This window comes from Macaca nemestrina, chromosome 7, assembly GCF_043159975.1.
Source record: "Macaca nemestrina isolate mMacNem1 chromosome 7, mMacNem.hap1, whole genome shotgun sequence".
Lineage (NCBI taxonomy): Eukaryota > Metazoa > Chordata > Mammalia > Primates > Cercopithecidae > Macaca > Macaca nemestrina.
Genome location: NC_092131.1, coordinates 91,669,656 through 91,695,621, shown reverse-complemented (window position 1 = coordinate 91,695,621; position 25,966 = coordinate 91,669,656). Strand labels below are relative to the sequence as shown.

At 35.4% G+C, this 25,966-nt stretch overlaps 1 protein-coding gene across 17 annotated transcripts in view; it reads left to right on the top strand.

Moving 5' to 3' along the window:
* LOC105479408 (myocyte enhancer factor 2A) overlaps positions 1-25,966 on the top strand; it is a 164,363-nt gene that overhangs the window by 48,371 nt on the left and 90,026 nt on the right. For 13 of the 17 annotated variants that reach the window (XM_011737352.2, XM_011737353.3, XM_011737346.3 and 10 more), the window contains one exon: positions 22,259-22,454. In XM_011737352.2, the coding sequence (XP_011735654.1) occupies positions 22,401-22,454 (54 nt within the window). In that variant the 5' untranslated portion in view covers positions 22,259-22,400. Of the gene's footprint in view, positions 1-20,296; positions 20,492-22,258; positions 22,455-25,966 lie in introns of those variants that run through there. The other 4 variants (XM_071100589.1, XM_071100588.1, XM_071100592.1 and 1 more) reach the window with 4 other exon arrangements.

Below are 25,966 nucleotides of genomic sequence, written 5' to 3'. Positions count from 1 at the left end.
GCAGAGTATATGTTTTAGTTCCTCATTTGAATCCGGTATCCTTTTAAGTTGAGAACCACTGCATTAAATCAGTGAGTTTTATTGATCCATTTATTGAACTATCTAGTTATTGTTTCATGCAACAGTAGTAAACGGCAGTAGGAACTGAGAGAACCTCAGTCTAAACTATACACACTTTAACAGTCCCCCCAGCCACCCCTCCTAGGGTCATCCCTGTGGGTAATCTAGCAATTGTGATTCCTCTAAGTCTTTAATAATTGAGATTGAGAGGAGCCATTTCTTTCAAGGTACCATTTTTTAAAGGTACCTTGAAGCAGGAGTAGTAGAGGGAAGTAAGAAGCTCAAGTTCCTTTGCAAATGCTTGAAACTACAGTGTATCAGTGGAAGGCAGGGAAAGGTTATCGGTGTTGATATGCAGAGCAGGAGGGATTGGGAAATGGAGACCTTTGAGGAGGTCAGAACTCTTAAGTTAGCTGATAACTGCTCAAGGCATTTGTATTTTGACAGCCTATTGTAGCATCAGATAAATTGCCTTTTAAAGGTAACTATTGCAATGTAATGGTCCTTCCACATGCTCTAGTTTCCCTTGTGCAGCCATACACAACTTAGTAGAAATTGTTTTAATATTCTGCTACTGAAAAGTACCATAAACTCATGAAATTGGAGTTAGATGGCTCCTTGAAGGTTTTATCACATCAGTGACATTTTTGACCACTATTTAAATAGTTCCCGGTGGTGATAATGTACTGTTATGGAAAAAGACATGATATTAGCACCAAAATTTCAACTCTGCCTCCTTGTGTGACTTAGGGTGAGTACTAATTGTTTTGACTCGTAGTTGCTTCATTCAGGAGGTGGAACAGATGCCATCTACCTCACAGGGTTATTCTTACTGTTACATGAAATAATATATATTAAGGTCTAACACAGCTACTGATAAATGTAGAAGATATTTAATAAATATTAAGTTACCTTCCCTTCTGCAGTTCAGTGAAGAATAACTTCTTTTTTTTTTTTTTAGAGATGAGGTCTCACTATGTTGCCCAGGCTGGTCTTGAACTTCTGAGCTCAAGTGATCTCTCAGCTTACTCTCCCAAAGTGCTAGGATTACAAGCATGAGTCACCGCGCCAAGCCCAACAGTAACTTATAACTCCAAAAAATTGGTTCTTAGAGAATGTCCAACAGCCTGAGCTTGTAAATCTCATACTTTGACTTTTGCTTTCATTCGTTAAGCAACTATGGTAGCAGCTGAGGTTATAGGAGTAAATACAACAGACTTAATCTTCTCCCTTGGTTACAGTTTGGTTGGGGGAAAAGAAATTGAACATTTAATTGTATAAGAAAGTAATTACAGTTGAGGTAAATGCCGTAAGAGAGAAGAACAGTTTGTTAGGAAAGTGTATTAAAAATCCTAACATAGTTTGGATGTTAGGGAACATTTCATTGAGGAAATAATGGTAATACTGAGACACAAAGGATAGATAGGACTGTCAGTGAGGAGAAGGGCTTGGGATAAGACCTACTGAGAGAAAGCAAGGTGGTAGTATGTGTGAAGGCCCTGAAACAGAAAGGAGTTAAGAGCTTTCTAAGTACGTAACAGCCTGTGTCAAGAATCTTGCTGGGCAAGAGGAAGCGTGGCATGGAATGAGGAGTTCCTTGAGTAGAGGAGTGACAGGATAAGGCAGGGCCTTCTAGGCCATGTTAAAGGCTTGCGCTTTTAAGAACAGTGATAAGTGACACGATTATATTGGCATGTTAAAAGGTTGCTGTAATGAAATGAGGAAATTGCATTGGAGGGAAATAAAAGTGCCTGCTGAGACCAGTTGGGGGTTGTTGCAATGCTTAGGCTAAAGGTGAACAGTGGCTGGTACAGAAAAGGAATTGGCTTGGTGTGTTTGGTTTAAGAAAATGTCAGGTTTTGAGATACCTGTGGGATATCTAAGTTGGGTAGCTGAGAATGTGGTTGGACATAGCCAGTTAGGCTAGTGATGTAGCTCTGGCTGAGGCCTTTGCAGTAGGCTGATAAGCTGAATTTCTGGTATTTGTCTTTTATGGAGACTTCACAGCAACTTGAGTGCATGTGTTGTGAGTGTTTTTGTACTTGTTAATTTACAGTTTTTAATATTAAGTATGATTATCACTTTATTAAGTAATGGTTATTGCATTATTTTACAGTTTTTAATATTAGGTAATGGTAATAATAATGACCAACATTATTGAGCACATGTGCAGATTACTAGGCCAAATACTTTATGTGTGTTATCTCTCAATCTTTACAAGCTTATGAGCATTATCATTAGTCCAGTATTTTAAAGATTTGGCATCTGAAACTTAGAGAAATTGAGTAACTTCCGCAAGGCAACACATGTAGTAAGTGGTGGAGCTGAGGTTTGAATCTAGGCGGGCATGCTGCAGAACCTGTCCTGTTAACCATATGCCACTTCTCTGTGAAATTTGAACCAACCAACCAAACAAAACAGAATGACTGAGAAACCATTTAGTATTGAACTTCTATGGAAGACCTGTGTATACTGCACATTGTACCATAGATAATTTGATATAGTTTCTTATTTACATCAACATTCACATGGCCTGTGAAGTATGGTTTTTGCCTCATTTTAAAAATGAGAAACTGTGGCTGAGCAAGTAAGTGACTTGGTCAAGATCACTAATAGCTATTTAGTGGAACTTGGATTCAAAATGGACTCTTTTATGTTACACTACTTAAAAATAAAAACTGTGTTTACTTAAAAATAAGAAAATATCGCTGGGGAACACGATTAGATTTAGTGGTTCTCATATGTCAAACCACAGTCAGTCTCGTTCTTAAAAAAAAAGAATTAGATCTCAATGTTTAAACTTATAGATTGAACTTAGAGAACAAACAGCTGAGAAAATTGAAATCCTTAAAAATAAATAATAGGTATTTTACATGTATACAAAGTAAAGACTTCTTTATTAATGTTAGAAAAGATAAAATGAGAAAATATTTTCAAGGAAATGTGTATCCATTTTATAATATCTGTGAATAAATTAGACAAAATTACAATATTGATATCTTGACTAGTTTTTTTTTTGTCAGTTAATTGTTAGCATTTGTATAGGACTGCATCTTAATCTTGCTGTATTCACTCCATCCTTTAAATTTCTTCTGTTTCTTCCTTAGTTTTGAGAAGACAAACGGAAATGAAGTCAATGAGGTGACATAGTATAATGCATCTTAAATACTGGCTTCTTTTAGCATCAGAGTTCAGACTTACCTTACCAGTACTTTCTGCTGCCTACTAAAAAGTAGTGAGAGGCAATTAAGCATAGTATTAACAGTGTAGCTCCTTTGGGATCTGGCTTTTGGAATACTCGGTTTTCAGTAAGCCCTTTACAGAGAGATCTAATCTTAGGCATATACTAAAATATATATATCACCTATCATGTGCCTTCCACCTTTTTACTGACAGTTGATGACAAGGGACATCTTTTGGGTACTGAATACCTGTAATGTTATACTTGGTTTTCTTTCGGTCGATGGGTACACCATTGAGAGCTGTGGCCATGGGGCTTCTTATTACAGTAAGAAAAAGCCTATCTCCTGATGCTAGCAGAACCTGTCTGAAACAGATAATTGGGTTTTGATTGGTTGGCTGGATGTGAGAGAATTTTGAAGCAGTCTTATAAGGTGCTTTTGATTTCAGGAAGCCAAATCAACATGTTACTCTTCCACTGTCTCCTGCCTTGTCTTTGTTCCAGTCATTTATTAATTTGTCTTTTTTCATGTGATTATGATCTATGTATCTTATAAGAATTGCTTGCTTTTCTTTGAATGCTATCTTCTGTCACCCAGTACTGCTGCTGTTCAGCAGTTTTTGAGGACTTAACTCACACATCATTTTTTCTTAGAAAGACTGCCATATTGAGTTACCTATAGGATATCAGAAACAGTCAACTTCAGAACTGTATGAGAAGTTTCATTTTTAAGACCATATGTGTGGGGTTTTTTTTTTTTTTTTTTTTTTTTGGTATGGTCTGTATTTATTTGTAAGGTAACTTTGCTTTCTGTTTCTAGCCTTCAGTATCATTTGGCATTTTGATTTAGATGATTTTGGTCTCAGAACTTTAGATATGTTATTAGTATAGTTTTTATGGCTTTAATAGAAATTATAAGATGAAATGACAGTTCAGAGAAAGAATATTTATGACTTGATATGAAAATGACCTACTAAAACATTTTTGAATGATCTGTAATCTCTTTGCCCTTTTGGAAACAGATTATAATCAGCTCTTAAATTTTCAGCTTGTGTGTATCAGGATGCTTCCTGCTGCAAGTAACAGAGAGGCTAATCAAAACAGGAAAGATTTTGTCATCTCATATAATGAGAAGTACAGTAGGGTGATTCCAGGGTTGGTTAACTACAGTCCCTCTTTCATCTTTTCTTGGTTATTTTCATTTTCTTCTACTCTTTCATTCTAAATTTTTTTGTTAAATTGCCCATGACTATTAGCATAGTCTCTAAGCAGTGTGTGGTTGACATAAACTGTGTTTATGCCTCTGGGGAGAAGAAGCAGTGGTCATAGGCTTCTTTGCTCTGAATTGTTTCTAATGATTCTAGTGTATTTTCTGTTTCGTCTTTTATTCTCATAGTTGAACCCAAAGGAATATAAATTGTTGCCTAGATACCTAACAGTGTTTATTTGTAAATAACATGTAAACATTTAATGAAACGAACTTTAAAAAAGCACAGAAAGTCAGTGTTTCTCTCTGTAGTCAGAAGCCCCACAGACAACAAAGCATCCTGTCAGTAAATCCATTGCACTTACTGTGATGTCCCTTGAGTTGTAAAGCATATTAATCTTTGCTTAGCAGAGATTATAATTTTCAAATAATATTACATATTTCATTTTTAGAAGTGCTTTATAGATATTAGAACCATGGAATGTTAGAGCTGAAATACTGGGTACTGTTTGTAGAGTACTTTAAATGTGCTTGGCACTTAGTTTTACACACATCAATGTGTTTATTCTTCAGAATAGCCACATAACATATATGTTATTATTATCTTCCTTATTTTACTTACTTATCTTCCTTACTTTACTTACTTATCTTCCTTAATTTACTTACTTATCTTCCTTAGTTAGACATAGAGAAGTCAAATGACATTTCCAAGATCACACAGTAGCAAAGCCAGAATACAACTAATGATGGCTTCTCATCACATTTAAAATAAACTCTGTCTCTCTTGGAATCTGACCTCTACCTACCTGTACGGTAGTTTTTTGTTTGTTTGTTTGTTTTTTTCTCATTTTCTTACAAATGCCCTGTGCTTACTCTAGTCTAACTCCTTGTGGTTTTATGCAAATTTGATGTCCTGTTCTTTCATACCATGTACCCTCTATCCCAAGAAACATTAACAAACTTGAAATCAAATAATAATAATCAAACAAAAGTCTTACTTGCTCCCTCCTTTATTATATTAGTAAATTACGTACCTGTTTGTCACTGAATGTGGCACTATATTGACATTTATTCATGTGGCTCTCTTGAAGGTAGAAAGATTTTTTAAAAATTTGTCTGTTTCTTGAGTGTTTAGCATTTTGTTCAATACTTAATATTTGTGACGTGTATATTTTGGACTGAACTTTGTGACTGTTAATTCTTAATCTCAGTTTCTTTTGCCTATGAAATGTGAATAATTTGGACTAGAATCCCTGCTCTTCTTTTAACCTTTTACAATTTAGAGTTTTTTGTTCAGTTTGTAAAAGAAAGCCATATCAAGCTTTAGATTTTAAGGCTGTTTTCATAGTATTAACAAAACATATTAATACATATTAGACTTCACACTGAAATTCAGTAGAAAAAATGAAGTCAGTGTGAACTAATAATGAAAAAAAGCAGAGTTGCAGAAACATAAGTATAGTGTGTTACTTTTGTAAGTAAAATGGATAAATAAGAAAGCACACATGTATCTTCTTACATTTGTAGAAAAGAAACACAGTAAGGATAAATCAGTAAGCACTGAAATTGGTTACCTACGAGGGGGAAGTATGGGAAAGTGTCCATTCTTTGATTATACATTTTAATATAGTTTGGACTTGGAGACGCATGTTAACGTTCTACGTATTTAAAAAATTTTTTTTAGAAAAGGACGAGGGAGAAACATCCTAAAACTAAATGCAAACAGATACTAACCCAACTGTATTGTCAGTGAGTAACAGTCTTAATGGGGGGCAAAGGGAGGAAACGAACTGATCCATCTAAATTTTGAACATGGATTTTTACTATATCCCCTTAGTCTGTGGGGAAAAAACTGCAAACAAATCTGGAGCTCTTTTTTAGTGATTTTTGTTGTTGTTTTTGTAATGGTATAAATGAGACAATTCTGAAACAATTGTATACGTGTTGTAGGCAGTGCTTCTCAACCGGGGCAGTTTTCACCCCTTGGGGACATTTGGCAATGTCTGGAGATATTCTGGATTGATCATGACTTCGAGGGAGGTGCTACTGGCATCTAGTGGATAGTGGTGAGGTTATGTTACTAAACATTGCACAATACACAGGACTTCCCAACACCTCCCCGCCAAATCAAGAATTATATCTGGTCCAAAATGTCAATAGTGCCACCTTTAAGAAACTCCAGGCCGGACATGTGGCTCACGCCTGTAATCTAAGCACTGTGGGAGGTTGAGGCGGGTGAATCACTTGAGCTCAGGAGTTTGAGACCAGCCTGGCCAGCATGGTGAAACCTCATCTCTACTAAAAATAAAAAAAAATTGCTGGGTGTGGTAGCATGCAACTGTGGTCCCAGCAACTCGGGAGGCTGAGGCGGAAAATTGCTTGAATCCAGGAGGTGGAGGTTGCAGTGAGCCAAGATTGCTCCACTGCACTCCAGCCTAGGGAGCAGAGTGAGAGCCTGTCTCAAAAAATAAATAAATAAATAAATAAATACAATAAATAAATACATAAATAAAATAAAATAACCAAAGAAACTCTGGATTAAGGAAATGAACAAATGCACTGATGTTGGTACAAGCTAGGGTTCTTAATGATGGGAGAAGGGAAGTTCTGGAATATAGAAATGGAAAGGCAGAGAAAAGAATCTTGTGAGAATTGGAGGTATCAATATGAAGATGTATTCATAGTATATTTATATATTTCGCAGAAATGGCCAAGCCGCAGTGGCACCACCCAGATCTTGATTTCTAAATACTTCCCAGTGAAGGGAACCAGAAACACTTGGATAAATGGCTGATTCTAGGGATGACTCAGGAAGTTACCAGATCAGTCTGGAACATCTTGTTGGACCAGAAAGTAAGGAAATGCTTTTAAAAAAAAAAAAAAACCACAGGACCCAGCTTGAGGGAAGTCTCACTGGCCAAATCAGGGATCATTTGAATATCAAAATAGGTGAGGAGAGCAATAGGTTATAGCCATTAAATAAAAGAGGAATACTTACATTTATATGTATAATAAATAGATAAATATTTAAATAAAATGGAAGAGAGGAAAGGACTTGTCTTTACAGTTAATCAATGTGGAAGGAGTAGTAGAATTGAAAAATTATTTTGTAATTGTCATGGTATTGATTGGTTCAGGCAAAAATCATCCAACAGTTCTAAATCCAAGGGGACAGCTTGATGCAGAGTAAGATCTTTTTATGGTTTTAACATGTCTTCTCACAGATTGCTGATTATTTGCAAGAGGAAAAGAGGTTTTATATAGCAGAGAAAGCTGATGACACCTTAATCAAGTGATCAAAATAAGTATCAGTGAAAGATAGATGGGTACCAAATGCCTCTGGATATGTTACCCTAAGAAGGATCGAGAATCACTTGTGTAGTATTTTGGCTGGAACAGTCCTAAACTGAGGAATATATTGTGCTTATATTCTTGAAAATGTCAGTGTCACGAAAGGAGAAAGGCCAAGAAACTGCTCTAGATTACAAGAGACTAAAGTGATTGACAACTAAATGTAATATATGATCCTGAGTTGCTCCTGTAACTGAAGAGGGTAAAAAATGCCCTAAAGAATGTTATTGGGATAAGTGACAAAATTGCAATTATGGCCTGCACTTTAAAGTATTGCAGCAATGTTATATTTATTGAATTTGATGACTGTGCTGTGGTTATCTTTATATTAGAGAATATTCTTCTCAGGAAATTTACACTTTAAATATTGAGGTGTAAAAGAGTGTGATATATGCAACTTACCCACAAGCAGTTCAGAATAATACATTTATTTATATATTTTTATATCGATGTGTAGTGCATATACACATAAACATACCCATGAGAGTGAGAAGAGAGAGAATGAAAGTTAATGAAAAAATGTTAAAAATTGGTGAATCTAGGGTAATAGGCAGGCATTCTCTTTACTGTTCTTATAACTTTTCAGTAAGTTTGAAATTGTTTTTAAAATACAAAGTTAGCACTTGTAAGTTAAGTAAAATAAAAAGATTTTCTAAATGGTTGCAAATATGTGTATACTGGCTAAAGACAAGCTTTATATTTTAAGGCATGTGTGAAATTTAAATTGTGAAAGGATAGGTATACCGGAACTACATTCCAAAGTGTGAGCAAACAGGAGGTGGCAGCACTTGGAGCTTGAAAGATTATAACACCTCTGGCATGGCTGTTGAGGATGGAAGGGGGAAGGAGTAAAAGAACCAGGCTGTGAGAGGAGTGGTGGGTTTCTTTATGTCGCTGGGGTTTGTAGTCAGTGCTTCTTTGGCAGCAGTGAGATGAGGATTTCTGTGGTAGGGCTGGGCAAGTGGCAACCAGACTTACCCTGGGAAAGGCCTGGATCTATGGTTCCTGGGCAAGGCTGGTGCGTTGCGCCTGAGACTAGCTGCTTTGAAAACTGATGCAGGACTTTAGCTTCTCACCCCCTCATAAAGGCAGCAGAATACAGTGGTTGGAGTGCTCTTCTGGAGTAACACAGACATGAGTTGTCTTGGCTTCAGTACTTAGCATCTGCAACCTTGGCGGGGTGATATTTACTGCCTAGGCTTCAGTTATTTTTCAGATTTAAAATGGGAATAATAATAATGCCTGTCTTATAAAGAGGTTGTGAGAATTTAAAAAGTTATGTGTAAAGTGCATTGCTGTTGTTACTGTGCAGCAGAGCCCTAGAAAACCTTTATTTCTCCATTCAGCCAACTGATGACTCATTTTGTTTTCAGATCATAAATGTTAATGTGTTCTGTACCATGATTGAAAATGTACGTGTTAGTATTGTAGTAATACTGTCTTTCGGATCCCTTTCCTCAAAATATTTACAAATGTATGGTATTTTATTCTGACCTCATGTGGTACATATAATGCATATAATTTGATTTTCCTGTTATAAAAAGTCACTTTTACTTAGAAATTGTCAGGTACTAAAGGTTATACAACTAGTTTAGTGACAGGTTTGGGGCTGGGATCCAGGTTTTCTCACTTGGCTTGCAATAAACCTTCTCAGTCGGGTTGTGAAGAAAGAGTAACTGGAAATTGCACAAGATAGTAAAGTAGAAGCAACATTTCAGTAATGTCTAAAGTTCATCCTTGATTGTTTTCTGGCATTCAGGATTTTTTTCTTCTTAATTTTCAAAGCATCCATTAGTTCTTGTTTTGTAGTAACTTTTTTTCTTACCACAACAATGGTGTATATTTTAGGAAAAATGAAAATAATTTTTAAAATTGCCTTTAAGTTATTACTTTAAGTAACTTGAGTATATGCTGCTAGTCTTTTATCTGTGAACACAATATCTACAGAATTTGTTTCTTTGACTTTTATTTTTGGTTCGGGGTACATGTGTATGTTTGTTACATGAGTAAATTGTGTGTCACCGGGGTTTTGTGTGTGAATATTCATGTCACCCAAATAGGAAGCACAGTAGGTGATAGTTGTTTAATCTTTACCCTCCTCTTGCACTCCTCCCTCTAGTAGTCTCCAGTGTTTGTTCTCAACTTTGTGTCTATATACACTCAATGTTTAGCTCTCACTTATAAGTGAGAACATGTGGTATTTGGTTTTCTGTTCCTGTGTTAATTCGCTTAGGATGATGACTTCCAGCTGCATCCATGTTACTGCAAAGGACATGATTTTGTTCTTTTTATGACTGTGTAGTGTTCCATGGTGTATATGCATCACATTTTCTTTACCCATTCCACTGTTGATGGACATCTAGGTTGATTTTATGTCTTTGCTCTCGTGAATAGTATTACGATAAAACGTACATGTGTCTTTTTGGTAGATTAGTTCATCTTCCTTTGGGTATATACCCAGTAATGGAATTGCTGGGTCAAATGGTAGTTCTGTCTTAAGTTCTTTGAGAAATCTCCAAACTGCTCTCCACAGTGGCTAAACTAATTTATATTCTCACAAACAATGTGTAAATATTCCCCTTTTTCTGTATTGTTTTGTTTTGGAGACAGTGTCTTGCTCTATCCCCCAGGCTGAAGTGCAGTGTTGTGATCTCGGTTCATTGCAACTTCCGCCTCCAGGTTCAAGTGATTCTCATGCCTCAGCCTCCCGAGTAGCTGGGATTGCAGGTGCCTGCCACCACGGCTGGCAGATGTTTCTATTTTTAGTAGAAACGGGGTTTCACCATGTTGGCCAGGCTGGTCTTGAACTCTGGACCTCAGGTAATCTGCCCTTCTCGGCCTTCCAAAGCTCTGGGATTACAGGCGTGAGCGACTGCACCCGGCCAACCTCACCAACATCTATCTACAGAATATTTTAAAGCAAAACTAGAATTACATTTTTTCTACCCACAACAATACATTGTGAACATTTATTGTACAGTGTTTAGCCTTTTTAATGACTACAGCACTGATTGGACAGGCCATCTTTGTAGGCTTTTATATTATTCCCCTGCCATGTGTTCACTCTTTTGATTGTGTTGGGGTGAACATCCTTATTTGTATATTTTTTTCTTAATTTTTATAAAATTTTTTCTTAATTTTCATAATTTTTTTCTTAGACTAAATTCTTGAAAGTAGAATGGATTTTTCAGGGGAAGCTGAAATTCATTTCTTTTTGAAATACTAAGTTTTTAAATGTTGCCCAAATTGTTTAAAAACTTTACATCTGCAGGTTGATTTGGGGGCCCTTCATTTGCAACAGTAGTAAGTGTTTCTGTTCCTTGGGGCTGAGTTTGCTGTTTTCATTTTACATTTTGTCCCTTTAATGTTGTCTATATGCCCAAGACTCCCAATGCTTATTTTTAGCCCTGATGTATGAGTTTTATGTCTAGTTTTCTATTTGACATTTTCACTTGTCCATGACCATCTCAAGTTTAGTATGTCCAAAATTAAATTCTTAAGTTCCACTCTTAAAAAAGTAATGGATCCTTAAAGATTTTCTTTTGATAGAGATGCCTGTTTATTTCTTAAAAGAGTTCAGTTGTTGATTGTACATAATCATTTTATTCAAAAAATCATTTGCTAGTTTAAAAAATTTTTAATGTATAGTTGATTGGCCAGAGTCATCAAAATGGGGTGTTCTGATGAACTGAATGATTGACGTTAATGAGGACTCAGTTTAAAAAGTAAAGTTTACCCCCTGTTTAAAGTCCATGCTCTTAAAATATTTATTTACTTAAGCAACAAGGTTCTTTAAAACAGTAAACAAAATTGAGTTTAAAAGACTATGAACATTTGTGATCAGTATTAGTACTAAATTGGTCTGAATATGAGTGCTAGATTCTATGATACCTTTTAAATTAAGACAGTAGAGCCCATATTGGGAATGTTTTTAAAAATCTGGTTCCTGATTTTTTAAAAACATGACAGATTTTTTTTCAGTTACCCGAGTATTCAGTTTAAAGTAATTTTTTCCTGCATGCCTGTTGCCTGAATAACAGATATAGGACTTGTGGTTTAATTAGAGAGATTCTTTTTTTCCTTCCTAGGAAAAGATAATATTAGTTTATGTGAGAAATGCCCATCTGTGTTTTCTAAAGGTAGGTTTTAAATGTTGCCATTTTGAGTAAAACTCCTTTAGCTTTACCATATGGAAAAATCACTACATGCATGATTTAAAAAGTTAGTGGTTAGCTTGAATTAATAAAATCTGATTCCTGGAATTATTTGGAAGATATATGCATTTTTTTTTCAGTATTTGAATATTTTGAAATTGTATGTAAATTCTTTGAAATTGTTTGAAATTTGTAAAACATACTTAACATAGAATTTACCACTTTAACCCTTTTAAAGTATATAGGTTAGTGGCATTAAATAAATACACATTGCTGTACCACCATCACCACCATCCTTCTTTAGGATGTTTTCATCTTCTCAAACTGAAACTCTGTACTCATTACACAGTGACACCCTACTCTTGACCCTCCATAAAACCCCAGCAACTGACTACCGTTCTACTTTATGTCTCTGTGAATTTGACTACTTTAGGTACTTCATACCAATGGACTCATTAGCAGATTGATCCTTTCGTGATTGGTTTATTTCCCTTACCTAATGTCTTCAGGGTTCATCTCTGTTGTAGCATGTGACAGGATTTCCTTCTTTTTTAATGCTGGTTAATACTCCATTGTATATATGTACCACATTTTGTTTATTCTCCCACAGATGGACATTCAGGTTGCTTCCACCTTTTGACTATTGTGAATAATGTTTCTATGAACATTGGTGTACAGATATCTGAGTTCTGCTTTAAGTTTTTTTGATTATATATCTAAAAGTGGAATTCTTGGATCAGATAGAAATTCTATATTTATTTTTCTGAGCAAACGCCATACTGTTTTCCATAGCAGCTGTACTATTTTACTTTCCCAAGAACAGTGCACGAGTGTTCCAGTTTTCCACACCCATGCTAGTGCTTGCTGTTCTGTTTCTCAATAGCTATTCAAATGGATGTGAAATGGCATCTCATTGTGGTTTTGACTTGCATTTCCTAATGATTAGTGATGTTGAGCATCTTTTCATATGCTTATTGAACATTGGTTTGTCTTCGGTGAAATGTCTATTCAAGTCCTTTGCCCATTTTTAAATTGGGTTATGTTTTTGTTGCTTTTGAGTTTTAAAATATATTCTGGTTATTAATCTTGTATCAAATATATGGTCTGCAATTTTTTTTTTTTTTTAAATTGAGACAGTTTTGCTCTTGTTGCCCAGGCTGGAGTGTAATGTTGCGATCTTGGCTCACTGCAACCTCTGCTTCCTGGGTTCAGGCCTCCCAAGTAGCTGGGATTACTGCCTCAGCCTCCCAAGTAGCTGGGATTACAGGCATGCGCCACCAACCCAGCTAATTTTTTGTATATAATAGAGATGGAGTTTCACTATGTTGGTTAGGCTGACCTTGAACTCCTGACCTCAGGTGATCCACCCACCTCAGCCTTCCAAAGTGCTGGGATTACAGGCATGAGCCACCGCGCCTGGCCATGATCTGCAATTATTATCTTTCATTTGGGGTTGCTGTTTTACTCTGTTGATAGTGCCCTTTGATGCATAGAAGTTTTAATTTTGATAAAATCTAGTTTGTTTATTTTGTTGTTGTTGTTTATTGTGCTTTTGGTGTTGTGACTGAGAAATTATTGCCAAATCCAACATCTTGAAACTTTTGCTGTATGTTTTCTTTCTAAGAGTTTATAGTTTTAGCAGTTGGGTTTAAATCTTTGATCGATTTTGATTTCGCTTTTGTATGTGGTGTTAGATAAACATCCAACTTTATTCTTTTCCAGGTAGCTACCCCATTTTACCAGCACCATTTGTTGAAAAGACTGTCCCCCATTGAATGGTCTCAGCATCCTTTTTGAAAATCATTTGACCATATGTGAGGGCTTATTTCTCGGTTCTCTATTCTATTCCACTAGTCTTTTTGTTTGTCTTTATGCCAGGACAACACTGTTTTGATTACTGTAGCATTATAGTAAATTTTGAAATCAGGAAGTGTGAGTCCTTCAACTTTGTTCTTTTTTAAGATTATTTTGGCTCTTTGGAGTCCCTTGAGATTTCTTATGAGTTTTAGGGTGACCTTTTCTGTTTCTGCAAAAATATCATTGAGATTTAATAGAGATTGCATTGAGTTTGTAGATCCCTTTGGGCAGTATTGATATCTTAATAACATGATCTTGCAATCTATGAATATAAGACATCTTTCCATTTGTTTATGTCTTTATTCTTTTGTCAAGTGTTTTTTAGTTTTTAGCATGCAAACTTTTCACCTTCACCTCCTTGTTTCATTTTCTAAGTTCAGACGGTACCCGATTAGAGTGGTTTGATTTACAATTTTTCGACTTTACAGTGTTGTGAAAACAATATGCATTCAGCAGAAACCATACTTCATTACAGTATTGAATTAATTACATGAGGTAGTCAAAGCTTTATTATAAAATAGCTTTGTATTAGATGGTTTTGCTCAACTAGACTAATGTAAGTGTTCTGAGCACGTTTAAGATAGGATAGGCTAAACTGTGATGTTTGGTAGGTTAGGTGTATTAAATGCATTTTTGACTTAAGATATTTTCAGTTTATGGTGGGTTTATAGGGATTTAACCCCATCATAAGTCAAGTAGCATCTGTATTCTCTTTGATTCCATTGTAAATTGAATTTTCTTATTTCATATTGTTCATTGTTAATATATAGAACTGCAGCTGGTTTGTGTGTTGATTTTGTATTTTGCTACTTTACTAAATTTATTAGTTATACCATTTCTTTTGTGGACTCTTTAGAGTTTTCTACATGTAAGATCATGCTTGCTCATGAAAGGATTCTAGGGGACAAAAGAGATCATGTCATCTTAAAACAGAGATATTTATACTTCTTTTTTTCTAATTTGGATGCCTTTATTTCTTTTTCTTGTCTAATTGCTCTAACTGGAACTTCCATTACAGTGTTGAATAGAAGTGGTGAAAGTGGTCTTCCATATCTCATCCCTGATCTTAGAGGAAAGGCTTTCAGTCTTTGATCATTGAATATGATGTTAGCTGTGGAATTTTTATATATAGTATTTATTATGATGAAGTAGTTTCCTTCTTTTCCTAGTTTGGTTGAGTGTTCTTATCATAAAAGAGTGTTGTATTTTGTCAAATCCTTTATCAGTACTAATTCAGATGATCACGTTTTTTTCCCCCTTTATTCTCTTATGTGGTTGGTGTGTCACATTGATTTTAGTATATTGAAACATCCTTGCGTTGCAGGAAGAAATCCTACTTGATCACCATTATAATCCTTTTATATTCGGTAGAATTCAGTTTGCTAGTATTTTATTGAGGGTTTTTTGTCTATTCATAGGGTATATTGGTCTATAGTTTTCTTGTTGTATCTTTGGTTTTGGTATTAGGGCAACGTTGACCTCATAGAATGATTTAGAAAATGTTCCTCCCTCTTCAATTTTTTGGAAGAGTTTGAGGAGGATTCGTGTTAGTTCTTTAATTGTTTGGTAGGATTCATCAATGCAGCCATTGGGTCTAGAGCTTTTCTTTGTCGGGAGATTTTTAATTACCAATTCAATCTCCTTACTAGTTATTGCTCTATTCAACTCTTTTTCTATTTCTTTGCAATTCAGTCTTGGTAGTTCTAGAAACGTTTTGTGTTTCTAGGAATTTGTCCATTTTATCTAGGTTATCCCAGTTGTTGGTATATAGCTGTTTATAGTACCCTCTTACAGTCTCATTTATTTCTATAGAATAAGTTGTAACGCCCCCACTTTCATTTCTGATTTTTTAGTAATTTGAGTCTTCTCTTTTTCTTCCTAGTCAGTCTAGCTAAAGGTTTGTCAATTTTGTTAATCATTTTGAAGAGTCAACTTTTGGCTTTGTTGATTTTTTTTCTGTTGTTTTTGTGTTCTCTATTTCATTTATCTCTGCTCTCAAATGTATTATTTCCTGCTTTCTGCTAGCTTTGAGTTTTTCTTTGGGGGAAAATCACAGCATCTTAATTTTTATGGCTTTATATGGTATGTGTGTCTTTTAGCTTTATCATTCAAGATTGTCTTGGCTATTCTTTCACCTCTGTATTTCCAAATGAATTTTAGAATCAGCTTATCAGTTTCCATATACAATAAGAGAGAGCCTGCTGATATGTTGATAGGGTTTGCATTTAGTCTGTACATTAATTTGGGGAGAATTAACATCTTTATAAAATTGAAACTTTTGAAATTCTGCAGATATAGGTTTGCTTATTATTTTGTACATTTTAAATTTTTCTCAGGATCAAGACAAGCAAAGTCATCTAACTGAGAGTGAAGATGTCTGATGAATGTTGGAGATGTAAGCAGAGAGAATATGGCATAAAATAATCAACAAGGAATTGGGAAATGGAAAGTTTCTGGAAATGGAAGATTGTAGTATGAAGGGAATATTTGAGGTTTAAGGTTCATGACCTTCATGAACTTAAAGTGAGATTAATTGGCTTGATTAGCATGCTAATTTTTTTCATCTAACCATATTTAGCTACATGGAAGCTGGTCTTCAGCGGTCAGGTTTTGCAACAAAATGGAGGCAAGGGTTTGGAGCCAAAAGGAGGTGAGGTTGTGAAAATTAAACTGGTTAAGGAGGATAGTAAGGAACATGAAGTGGGTTAGGGCCAGTGAAAAAGTGGGAGTTGGAGACCAGCCTGGCCAACATGGTGAAACCCTGCCTCTACTAAAAATACAAAAATTAGCTGAACTTGATGGTGGGTCTCTGTGGTCCCAGCTACTCGGGAGGCTGTGGCAGGAGAATCACTTGAACCTAGGAGGTAGAGGTTGCAGTGAGCCGATATCACGCCACTGTACTCCAGCCTGGGCAACAGAGCGAGACTCTATCTCAAAAAAAAAAAAAAAAAAAAAATTGACTTGCTATAATTGTAGACTTGACTTAGTTTTTTTGGTGTTGGCTTTATATATAGGCATACCCTGTTTCTTAGCTGAAGTTTATTTAGGAAAAGTGTATTTTTACATTGCAAAACTCAGTAGTCTAACAAACTGGTGTATGGGAAAAGTCACAGATTATATTCCAAGTATAGTTTGTAGAATATTAGAATCATGTTCAGGCATTTTGAAGCATGTAAACGGAATGTGCATCTCTGATGTTGCTGGCAATAAGCAAGACATTATAATATTAGAAGCCTCTGAGTCGTTGTCTTCCTGTGTGTTTGTCCTGAACACTTTTCTAATCGCCTTTCGTATTTAGCCCTTATTTTTGCTTAGATTTGTAGAATGCACAAAAAAGTTGAGGAAGTGTTAAATTGTGGAGAAGGGAAAAAAGCTGTGAGAAAGTAACTGCATATGAAGTCATGTAGTAAGCATTTTACATCCCTTAGCCATGGTAATTTACTATAAATGGGCATTTTTTTGTGTGTTGAATTTTAAAAGAGAAATGATTGGGGATTATGGTTGATGTGTAACATATTATAATTTTTCCCTACTTGAAATAATGGGAAATAAATTTCTGGTTATGGTTTTCATGCAGAATATCTGATTTTCAGGAGCAGATTCCTAACTGTAAGTGTTGTTAGGTACACTCAAATTTAGAATTGATATGTCTTCCTGGTGAATTCAACTTTTATTGTTTTGAAGTATCGTGTGTCTATCCATGCAATCCATGTATATGTATCTAGTGTCTACCTCCTGCATTCAAGTTTACTATGATAGCCACACAACTTTCTTTTGGTTTGTGTTTTACATGGTGTGTCTTTCACTATGCTTTTACTTTTTTTCCGTATCCTCATATTTAAGATGTGTCCTCTGTAATCATCATATAATTGGGGTTTGTTTTTTTAATCCACTTCTATTATCTTCTTTGAAAAATTGGAGGTTTAGTTTAATCATATTTAATGTCATTACTTACATATTTGGATTTAATCTGTCATCTCCCTGTTTGCTTTCTATTTGTCTTTCCTTTCTTGCCTTCTTTTGGGTTATTAATCCATTTTTTTTCCTCCTCTTAACTATTTGTACTTTTACTGTTCTTGCCATGGTTACCCAAGAGATTACCACATGCATCCTTGACTTATTGAGGTCTAAAGTAAATGAGTGTTTTTTCCAATTCCTAATCAATGAAAGGATTTTAGGACACTTTTATTTCATTTTGCTATCCTCCCCTGTTATGTACTATTAATGTTATGTATTGTAACATTTGAAGTCCCACAAAGTATTATTTTTTAGTCAGTATTCCTTTGGAGTTATTCACTTAACCCTGTTCACCCCTGTTCATTGCACTTCATTTTTTGTGCATATCCAAGCCGTATTTAGGGTTCTTTTTTCTTTCTACTTGAAAAAGCCTCTTCAGTATTTCCTGACAACAAACTGTTTGTTTGCCTTAAAGTTGCCTCTCTATTTTGCCTTCATTTCAGAAGGATTTTTTTTTTCTGTCAGATACAAAATTTTAGTTTGCCTTTTCCCCACCAGCACTTTGAAGACATCATTTCGTTGTCTTCTGGCTTTTATTATTTGGGAAAAGTCAACCAGCTATAACTCTTATTGTTGCCTCTTGAAGTTAATCTTTTAAATTTTTTCTGACTGCTTGTAAGATCTCTCTGTCTGGCCGGACGCGGTGGCTCACGCCTGTAATCCCAGCACTTTGGGATGCTGAGGCGGGTGGATCATGAGGTCAGGAGATTGAGACTATCTGGTTTTAGGAATAACACTCAAAATCCTAAGGAAATTGAACACTCTACCAAAGGATTCTTAGCAAAGCAATTTTACTTCTCCGCAGAGGGGGCTTCCTTGGCCAGTTGCCATGAGAGCACACCTGAATAAAGGGGCACGAGAGCCTTTATTCCTGATGCAAGACATGCCCCTGTACCCTTTCCCCGTTGGCTGGGGTGGGGTTGTACAATCTGAACTAATCCCGGTTGGCTAAACATTTGATTTTTTTTAGATAAGATGGGCACGTAAAAGAAAGTGGAGGGGAAAGGGGAAGGGGTGTCTGTAATGACCTTGAAAGTTAGTCCTCTTTCCAAATCAGGAAAGGAATGTGAGCTGGTACTGATAATGCCTGCTACTGTGGCATGCCTGGGCATCTCACAAAGGCAAAAAGGAGAAAAAGGGGAAAAGGCTTCGGGGAGGTACTATGAATTAAAGAATAAAAGACTGAAGGTGTTATTTGAAGAGAAACCTCATCATATCCCACACTGGCTAACTCCGAGAAATGCTGTCTCTACTAAAAATACAAAAAATTAGCCGGGCATGGTGATGGGTGCCTGTAGTCCCAGCAACTTGGGAGACTGAGACAGGAGAATCTCCTGAACCTGGAAAGCAGACATTGCAGTGAGCCAAGATCACGCCACTGCACTCCAGCCTGGGTGACAGAGCGAGTCTCTGTCTCAAAAAAAAAAAAAAATCTATGGGGATGGGGGACCTCCTTCTCTCTCCCCCACTCTTGCCCCTGTCCCTCTGTTCTCCCTCCCCTCTTTCTTTCCTTCTCCCCCTCTCCCCTTTGATGTGCCTAAGTGTGGTTTTCTTTGTATTTATTTTGCTTGAGGATTGATAGAGCTTCTTGCATCTGTGGCTTGATGTCTCATTGGTCAGTTTTGAAAGTTTTTAGCTATTATGTCTTCAGATATTTTTTTCTTGCCTGTATGTTTTCTCCTCCCCTCTGAGACTCCAGTTACATGTATTTTGTATCCGTTTTCCATGTGCTGTAATTTCTCAGTGTTGTCTATGTTTCTCATTCTCTTTTTGTGTTTCAGTCTAGGTGTTTTCTTCTTTCCTGTCTTCTGGGTTGATTCTTTCTTCAGCTGTGTCTAAAGTATTATTAAAACCATGCATCACTTCTTTTTCAAAATTGTATGTTTTGATTCATGTTTTCCACTTTTTGTTTATGAAAATTCTTAGTTTTACTTTTTAATTCCTTGAATATTTAACTTATTTTAAACTTTTTTCTGATAACACCATTATCTGGATCTACTGTGAATTTGTTTCTATTGCCATTTTAAAAATCTTGGTTTCATTTGGGTTTTGACTGGTTATATTTTGATTTCTAGACATTTATATGAAACGTGAAAAAAATATGAATTTCTAGATGATGCTATCTTTCTGCTGAGAATTACTTTTGCTACTGGTGTACAGCTAGGCTGATAAGAGTAGTTAGCCCAGATTGCCTTAATCGAATTAGGGATTGAGATGATTTAAAGCTGTGCTTTTCTTCCTGTGTGGGCTCATCTGTTTCTAGTTTACCTTTATGCCTAGAGTATAGTTCTTTGGAGTCTGTCCATATGCCTGATGTGTTTACTAGGACTATTCCTCCTTGGCAGGCCCTAAATCTAAGTTTTGTATGTCCACCCCCAGGTCTCTTGAAAACTCTATTAACTTTCTCAGTCTCTCAGGCAATGGTTTTGGAATCTACAGACAGATGAGTCCAGAGACTGGTATCACCTATTTCTTCCAGATCTCCACCCTGCAGATTCTCTAGTTTTGAAAGTTCTCTAGTGATATAAAACTGATTATCTTGTGTTTTTCTTTTCTAGTTGTTCTCAAAGGAAGGTTGGTTTGAAGCAAACTACTCCACCATTGTCAAAAGCAAAAAAATGCCCAAATATGTTATAGAATTCAGAATTTTTTAGGTGATATAAGGTAGTACAATGTATCCATCTTACAGCCATTAAAATATCTTGCATGCCTTAGCAATACTAGCTCTGCAGTAAAATGTATTAATATTTCTCCTGCCTACTACAGTACAAGTTTTTATATTGGGAATTGGATACAATGTGATCTTTTAAAAGTTTGGGTCCCACCAGTGACTAGCCATCTTTCAGTTCCTCTAATGTTTCCTGTTCCCTTTTGTCATGGGGCTTTTGCACATGCTGTTCTCATACTCAGATTTGAGTATGAGACACATCCTCAGGGAAGCCTTTCCTGAACCATAAATTTAATTCAGATAAATGAGCTTTCTAGTTTCGAATTATGCAAACTCATTTGCATTATGCTTTGATTAATGTCTTTTTCTTCTACTAGACTCTGCTAGATTAGGAATCATTTCCTTTTTTTTTTTTTTTTTTTTCTGGCCACGTTATCCTCTGTGCATAGTTCAGTGTTTGGAAGTACATTGATTAGAAGTAGGTGAACAATAGGTTATCAGTCAGTTAATAGATGATCAACTAATATTTGTATGAATGAAGAAATAAAATAATGAGGGAAGATAAATAAGAAATGCTGTGCTTATGTTAGTGCTGGAAATGAGAAGTAATGAAAGGCTCATAGCTTTTGATTGAGCAAAAGCCAGATTTAATCACACACTGGATATGCACAGTACAATTGAAGTTTTATAGATACACATGTATAGTATTAAAAATGCTTGCATAAAATTCCCATGGGAATGTATTATTATGACTGTTGTATTATAGCATTCATTCCCCCATCTCCTCATATTTTTATTATGTAAGTCTGAAAGCACTAGGTTTTTAAAAGGACACAGCCATCATTCAGGACATGACAAACTATATCATTTCCAGTCATCCTGCTACACAGCATAAGTGAAATAAAAAACGCCTGAAAGATTTTTTAAGTCTTGAAGGATTCACAGTCTTAAAGGAAAGCAGACTTGGAATTTATACACACACACAAAGTTGCTGTGGTTTATTCTACCAAGGGAAATAGATTTTCACTTCATCTGGAAAGTGACGTGCAAACTGAACCTTGACTGATAAGGAGGTGTTCATTAAATGGCCAAAGGAATGTTTCATTTAAATGCATGTTTTTATGAAAGTATATAGTGGCTTTGTGAATTGACAAATAGTAATTTGGCTGGAGGCTAGGGCAATTTGCAAGAATTTGAAAAGACAGATTGGGGCTATCCAGATTAGTTCATTGTTTGGTATGGAGGTCATCAGAAGTTTTTAAGGATATTCTGTGTTGTTAAGAACAGAAGTGCTGGAACCAGACTCCCTGAGTTTATAACCCCAAGCTGTGCCCCTTACTATGTGACCTCGGGCGTATTGCTTAATTTTTCTGTGTCTCAGTGTCTCTATTTATAAAATGGAGGTAATAATTACAGATTGCTGTTAGGATTGAATGAGTTAAGACATGTCCATACTTAGGAAAATGCCTAGTACATAGAAGAATTTCAGTAAGGCTTGGCTCTTGCTGCTATTATTATATACATTGAGAAAACCTCAAACATTATTATTGCATTAGTTTATCCAGAATTAGAGACACAAAGAGATTCAAGAGGTATTTTAGGGGTAAAGTTAACGACTTCAACTTACTTACTAATTTTGTATAACCAGAAATTTCAACTAATAATGCTGTGTGCAGTATAAAAGCAAATTTGAAATTTGTATAACACTTACATGATTTGTAAACTCACAGATTTTAAATCTTCTAATTTGTGTTTTCTTTTAGATCTTGTAGAAAATTTCAGCTGTACCCCTTGGACTAGAAGCTGAAATAATAGAAGCTGTATATGATGCATTAGGGTATTGAAGAAAATTAGCTTTTGAATTAAATATTTGGAATATAAGGAAATAAGGAAAGGTGACTGAAAATGGGGCGGAAGAAAATACAAATCACACGCATAATGGATGAAAGGAACCGACAGGTAAATGAAAATTTTAATTTATTTAATTGATATAAATATTCTTTTAAAAAAGAACATAGGACAGAATGGTTGGGTTTTTCTTAAACTTAATTTTAAGTCTAAATATTTTTAGTTACAGATTAAATGAAAAATTCTAACAATCATAAAATTGTGTCTTTTCATCATCTGCTTTAAAGAGACTTCCTTATTATAGATATATGTCACAGAAAACATAGATACTCAAGAGTAAAATCACCACAGTCCCCACCATTACTGTCCATTGTATAGATTTTTCATAAGATACTTAGTCTTCTGTGTATTTGATTATATATTTGACTGTTAGTCTTTTTATATTGATTATTTTTAAGTTATCTGTTTTTATAATTAGGTAGTAGCTAAGTTAACTATAATTATCAGTGAATGTTCTAGTCAGTTAAATTTTCTAGTTGACCAATATATAATGAGAATTTTTTTATACTTATTGCAAATATTTATAAATTTATGTATGTACCTCAGTTTTAATTGATAAAATATATTGAAGTTATTTTATGGTACCATGTGGGCAAATTACAGATTCTCAAGATAATTATAATGATGCTGGCATATGAAGAGGCCAGAAGTTTTAAGTGTCTAATGTTGGCTTAACAAACTATGGCCCATGGGCTGGCCATCTGTTATTGTAAATAAAGTTTTATTAGAGCACAGTTATGCTCATTCATTTACATATTGTCTATGGCTGCTTTTGCATTATAACAACAGAATTGAGTAGTTGCCCCAGAAACTATATGGTCCATAAGCTTAAAATCTTTACTCTCTGGCACTTTTAGAAAAAGTTTACCAACTCCTTAGTTCAGAAGGAAGAAGGAAAAATCATTTCATAGCATATTATAAAGGAACTACTGGAGAGATGCTGTCTCTGGGAAAGTTGCATATCAGGAAAAGTTTCAAGAACAGGTGGTTTCAGAAAGTTTACCAGGAACAGAACAAAACTGAAGATGTGTTTTGCAAAATCTGAGTAGTAATTCACTGAAATATAGATATAATTGGAGATAAAACTCAACTGAGCAGCCTGTAAGGAAGTTGGTGGGAGTGATGAGGGTTGCCCATAGACTGAATTAAAGAGGAGGCCCTGGTTTCAACTCATGAAGATTGTTCAACAAAGACATAAGGCCCACACAGTATGATTCATTGTGAATGTTGTTACAATAGGAAAAATTGGTAAACTATCCATGCTATTATTCCAAAGGAATGATTCCAAGCAAGGCTGCACATTATCTTCCCTTCACAATCTGAGGATTAGGAAGTATAGAGGAGGCATAGGGACCTGCTTCTTGAATATATGCAGTATAAATATAAAATAGGGTTTATTGGGGAATAACATACAAGCAGACAACTGGAGGACACATAAAATTCTTGAGCCCTCATTATTCTGTAGATAGTCATGTTTAAGTTGGACATAGCTAAATTGGACCTAACCTATGGAAGGGATTTACATTTTTAGAGGGAAAGAGTAGCTTAGGAATGTGTAGGTGACTGTGTAATGGAACTTTTTGAGTTGAGGAAATGACCTTGTCAAAAAGATGGATACTGCCACTAAGCAACTAGAATGTGAGCCTGTTCTTACATTGGACTTAGCTGCTGTGTCAGCTTCTTGCCTAGCTGCCAAATGGGACAAGGACTATCTGAATTTCTGTCTCAGGTAACTTCGGCAAAGAGTGGAGAAAAGACGTAAAAGAAATAATTGGACAGTTTATTTTTCAGGTTAAATTAGACACAGAAACAATTTGTCACAAACTAAAAGAGTATCTTAATTTTATTGATTTTAGAATTTGATTCTGAGTTAAAAGTTTCATGTTTCTTCATGAAAGGGAGAAAAAGTATATATTTGCAGAAGAAAAGAGATGTCATTTATTTGTCCAGATTCAGATATCCCAAGAGACTGTGTTAGGTCCTGGAAACTCACTAAAAATATATAGCCTACACAGGAGCTCTAAATATGTGGCAAATAGAAATAATCTCAGATACTGGGAGAATTTATAGAAGAAACCACTAACTTCTAATGGAGTGGTTTAGGGACTATTTATTGGAGGAGGTAGTAGCAAATAAGAGTTTTGAATTACAGGTGTGAACTAGCAAAATAAAAATCACACTTCATCATTGGAACAGTACACAATCTTGTGGGTGGTAGAGGAGTGACAGTATCATACACTTAAAGAGCTGCTTCACTTTACTTCCACTTAGAAGCTTCTGGTGAAACCTTATGTTTGTCCTTCCTTATCTAAAACACTTTTTAAAAAGTAAACTGTATTAAAGTATAAGATTAAGAAAAATTCAGAAATCCTAAGAGTGTGGTTCAGTGAATTTTTGCACAAAGAACAAGACCATGTAGTCAGCATATCCCAGAGCACCACCCGAGAGGCACTGTTTATCCTGTCTCCAGTTGTTTCCCGCTGCCCCAAGGAAAGTCATTATCCTGACTTGTAACACTATAGATTAATTATATCTGTTGTTGAATTTATATGAACAGTGTGTGTTCTTTTGCACAATATTACATTTGTGAAATGTATCAATGTTGTTGCATGTAGATATATGTAAATATATCTTGTACATTTTCATTGATGTATAACCTATTGTGTCAGTAGAATACAATTTATGTATTTACTTTTTTCTATTGTAAATGGACATTTGGATTGCTTTCTACTTTGGTACTATTATGAAGGCTGTAATTTTGAATACTCTCGATAGTATACATGAACACTTGGGTAAATAGGAGTGCAATTGCTGAGTCATAAAGTTATACATTTGATTAGTAGTTGACAGAAGTTTTCTAAAGTAGTTCTTCTAGTTTACACTCTGCGGGCAGTGTGTAAGAGTTCTAGCTGCTCCAGTCTTGAGCGATACTGGGTATTGTCCTTTTCATTTTAGTCATTCTGTTAGGTGAGCAATAGTAATTTACTTTAATCTTAAGTTTCCATGATGTCTAATGAAGGTGCTCACTTTTTCATATTTTTATTGGCCATTTAGATATATATCTTCTTTTGTGACTCGTCTATTCACTTCATTTTGTTTTCTTCTAATGGGCTGCCCGCTTTATTATTATTAATATGCATTCTATATAATCAGATGAGTGTTTTGTCCATGATATGCATTATAAATATTAACTCTAAAACTATGCCTTTTCACTTTCTTTTTTAAAATTTTATTTTAGAGACAGGGTCTTGCTCTGACGCCCAGGCTGGAGTGCAGTGGTGTGATCATAGGTCACTGTAACTCAAACTTTTGGGCTCACATGATCCTCTCATCTTCACCTCTTGAGTAGTTTGGACTACAGGCAGGTACCATTCTTTTATTTTTTGTAGAGATGCTGTTTTGCCCAGACTCATCAGGAACTCTGGGCCTTCAGTGATCTTCCTGCCGTGGCTTCCCAAAGCACTAGGAGTACAGGCATGAGCCGCCACACCAGGCCTACACTTTCTTAATGTTTTAAAAAATCAATAATATTTTAATGGTTTCCCATTTACCTTTTTTCCCTT